Genomic DNA, 3,364 nt, shown 5'->3' with positions numbered 1-3,364 from the left:
AAACTCTCGCGCGTCGCGCAGGTGAGCGTACAGTCTGACTACAGTAGAGTAGAGGTGTGGAATATTACTTGTGTGTGCACGTGTTTCGTCCAATCATCCACCCTACGTCCAATCATCCAGTTTTCCTCAAAAATCAGGTGTATTCTGATCTGTTTGTTGCTTGTGGCCGGCCCTGATGATGAAATTCTGCAAAAACCTGGCCGGCCCCTGCGGTGCGCCCTGCCCCCTACCTTAGGTAACCTACCTACCTACCCACTTATGGGAAACTAAACAAAGAAATCACTGGTTGCGTGAAGGTGGGGTACTATACCAACTAAAATGATGGGTGGTGGTACTCTCCTGCAACCACAGTCCCACCCGTTGACGAAAAACGGACGCACACCAAGCGCCAAGCGTGCACCTGAGCAAAATTGGGCCCGCTCAGGTGTGAAAAAAATTATAAGGGTCAAAGCTGCCGATTCGATCCGGAAGCCACTCGACCACCGAGCGGCCGACGGCCGAAGTAAGCAGAGTAGATGATGGTCTAGAGGTAGTGTCCACTCAGCGACCGATACCCATAACACATTACCGGGGGAATTAGACACAACACAGATACGCACAACCGACGCCCGAAGTGCCAAGAAGGACGTCATTAGTACGAAACCTGAGAACAAGGCCATGGGCGCCGAGAGAACATTCCCCCGAGAGCAAAAAAAGAAAAGAATTCAACGAAATGAACTCTCTCTCAAAAGAAAAGAAAAAGCACAACCAAACCTCCTTCCCAGGTTACCCCTGCCAAATGTCGCCGCTCTCGGGGCATGCTATGGTCGCTGCCGATTGCGCTCATGACGGCGGAGCTTGGCGCCATGATTCCCGACATGGGCGGCCCGGTCGTGTGGGTCGATCGCGCCTTTGGCCCGTTTGTGGCGCACTGCAATGCCTACACCCACCTTGTGGCCAACTTTTTCGACAACGCGCTCTACCCGGTCATGTTTGCCGACTACCTGCGCGAGTTCCATCCGGCGTTATGCTTCGACGGGTTGCCGCGCTACCTGCTCTCCGCGTCGATGCTCGTGTGCGTGACGCTCCTCAACCTGGCCGGCGTCGCCAACGTCGCCAACGTCTCGACCCTCTTCACGGTGCTGGTCGTCTCGCCGTTTTTCGCGCTGGTCATCTGTGGCCTGCCGACGCTCGACCCGTCCGCGTGGCTCATTGGGTCGGGCCTGCCGAGTGAGCGGAGCGGGAGCTCGAGCGGCGGCGGCAGCGAGCTGGCTGCGAGTTTCGGCGGCGGCGGCGGCGGCGGCGTGGCCTCCAGCGGCGCGTCCGATGCCGCGAACGACGACGCTGCACACGCTGCCGTTTCTGGCGGCGGCGGCGGCGTGCGCTGGGGCACCTACCTCGCGTTGCTGCTATGGAATACGTCCGGCTATGACTCGGTGGGCGCGCTCGCCTCCGAGGTCGAGAACCCCGGCCGCGACTACCCGCGCGCGATGGTGGGCAGCATCGTCCTGATCAGCCTCGTCTACCTACTGCCCGTTAGCGTGGGCGTCTCGCTCGATGCCGCCGCCAATTTGCCTACGTGGACGGACGGCACGCTCGCCCGCGTCGCGAGCGACTACGTCGGCGAGTGGCTCGCCAAGTGGATCTCCCTCGGCGGCGCCCTCTCCTCCTTCGGGCAGCTCAACGCCCTCCTGTGCGCGGCGGCCCGCATCGTCGTCTCCGCGGCGGAGATTGGCGTGCTGCCGCCGCTCCTGGCCAAGGTGCACCCCGTGAGCGGCGTGCCGGTGGCGGCGACGCTCGCGCTCTCCTTTGGCCTCTTCCTCGTGCTGTCGCTGCCCTTTTCGGAGCTCGTCGAGTTCTCGATGCTCTTCTACGGCTTCACCGCAGGCCTCGAGTTCCTCGCCCTCATCAAGTTGCGCACGCTCGAGCTGGCCACGCCGCGGCCGTACCGCGTGCCCCTCGGCGACAGCTGGCCCCTTGCCGCCTTCTGCCTGCCGCCGCTGGGGCTCTGCGCCCTCCTCTTCGCCCTCGCCGAGCGCCTCTCGCTCTACATCTTCCTCGCGACCGTGGCGTTCTCGGTGGCCACCTATTGCTGCCGCGGCGGTGTGGACGGTGGCGGGGCCTCCGCACAGCACGCGGCCGGCGGCAAGATCCCGGTGATGCTCGTCTGAGCTGAGGGGTGGCCCGTCTACCGTCTACCGGTAGACCGGGTAGACGGTAGACCGTTTGGTAGACGAGTCTACCGCAGTCTACCGCAGTCTACCGGTAGACCGTAATGAACCTACGACCCCAGTCTACCGGTAGACTTGGTAGACCGCGGTAGACTCGTCTACCCCTTTTTCAGCCCGCCGAACGGTAGACCGCGCGATGGCCGCCTCGGCCAGTTGAATATGCAGCCTCCAGCTCTCCACTCTGGCGCCACTTTGGCAGACGAGCGCCGGCAGATGCCCTCGCGGCCTGCCGGCGAACGTCCGTCCGGCGAGAACGCGCGATGAAAGTGCTGTGACGGCGGAGTTGACGTCTCCGTCGGTCCTAGCGGCGTGGCTGAGGGCGGCGGTGGAGGCGCCCGAGGGCGCGGCGTGGCTGGTCTCATGGGTCTAGCAAACCACATATAGACCACGCTGAGAGAACGCAACGAAAGCAGGCGGGCGATAGCAGGACGCACGAACTAGTTAGAGGTAATGACCTCGGTGGGTGTGAAAGGTATACCCATTACCCAAGAAAGGGAAGGCGCGGTTAGATGGGAGGTAGATTGTCTACCTACCGCAAGTGCGGTCTGCCGCGCGGGCGAAATCTGTCGGTCCCGGGGCCGAGAGAGGGGGGGCGGCGTCTCGCGAGACGGACACGGGAGAAACGACGTGCGCGTCTACACTACGGCTTAGCCGTAGGTAACTCACAAATAAAAGTGTGCGTGATACGGCTTACGCGCGGCTTTTTCACGTGTTGCCCGCTTCGCGACCCGCCCCGCCACGCCGTCTAGCACGCCGAAGGAAGAGTCGAGGTGAACTGATGAAGCCTCTTATGTGCGGCAACACCTCGCGAGCTTCACACGCCCGATCGTTCCCGCGCGCGCGACGGCGCCCTCGCCCGCACGCTCTCAATGAAACACAGCATCAGCGGGCCGAATCGGCCGGTAGCTTGGCTGCGGCGTTCGAAAGACGAAGAAGGCCGTGGCGAGCGCAGTGAAGGCGACGGCCTGCATCCCGGTGAGCGCCGGCCCAAACGACGAGTACATGCGCATCTGCCGCCGGGAAGGTGCGGGTGTGGAGGCGAGGGGCGGACGGGGGGGGGGGAGGGGACGGGGGAGGAGGCCCCTGGAAGAGGATGCCGACAGCGAACGGGCAGAGCATCTCGCCTGCAGCGCGAAAAGGGGCGGTGACCCCTC

At 63.1% G+C, this 3,364-nt stretch overlaps 1 protein-coding gene across 1 annotated transcript; it reads left to right on the top strand.

The window, feature by feature from the left end:
• Positions 1-797: 797 nt before the first annotated feature.
• Positions 798-2,048, top strand: EMIHUDRAFT_55003 (hypothetical protein; the record flags this gene model as incomplete). The annotated part of the gene is made up of 2 exons (XM_005786463.1): positions 798-1,195; positions 1,295-2,048. Coding segments are annotated over 2 exons (1,152 nt in total), but the record flags the coding sequence as incomplete, so codon positions are not given.
• Between the last annotated feature and the right edge of the window lie 1,316 nt (positions 2,049-3,364).

The sequence above is a fragment of the Emiliania huxleyi genome (assembly GCF_000372725.1).
Source record: "Emiliania huxleyi CCMP1516 chromosome Unknown EMIHUscaffold_1505, whole genome shotgun sequence".
Lineage (NCBI taxonomy): Eukaryota > Haptophyta > Isochrysidales > Noelaerhabdaceae > Emiliania > Emiliania huxleyi.
The sequence above is the reverse complement of the archived record's forward strand: the minus strand, read 5'-3'. Positions and strand labels throughout refer to the sequence as shown.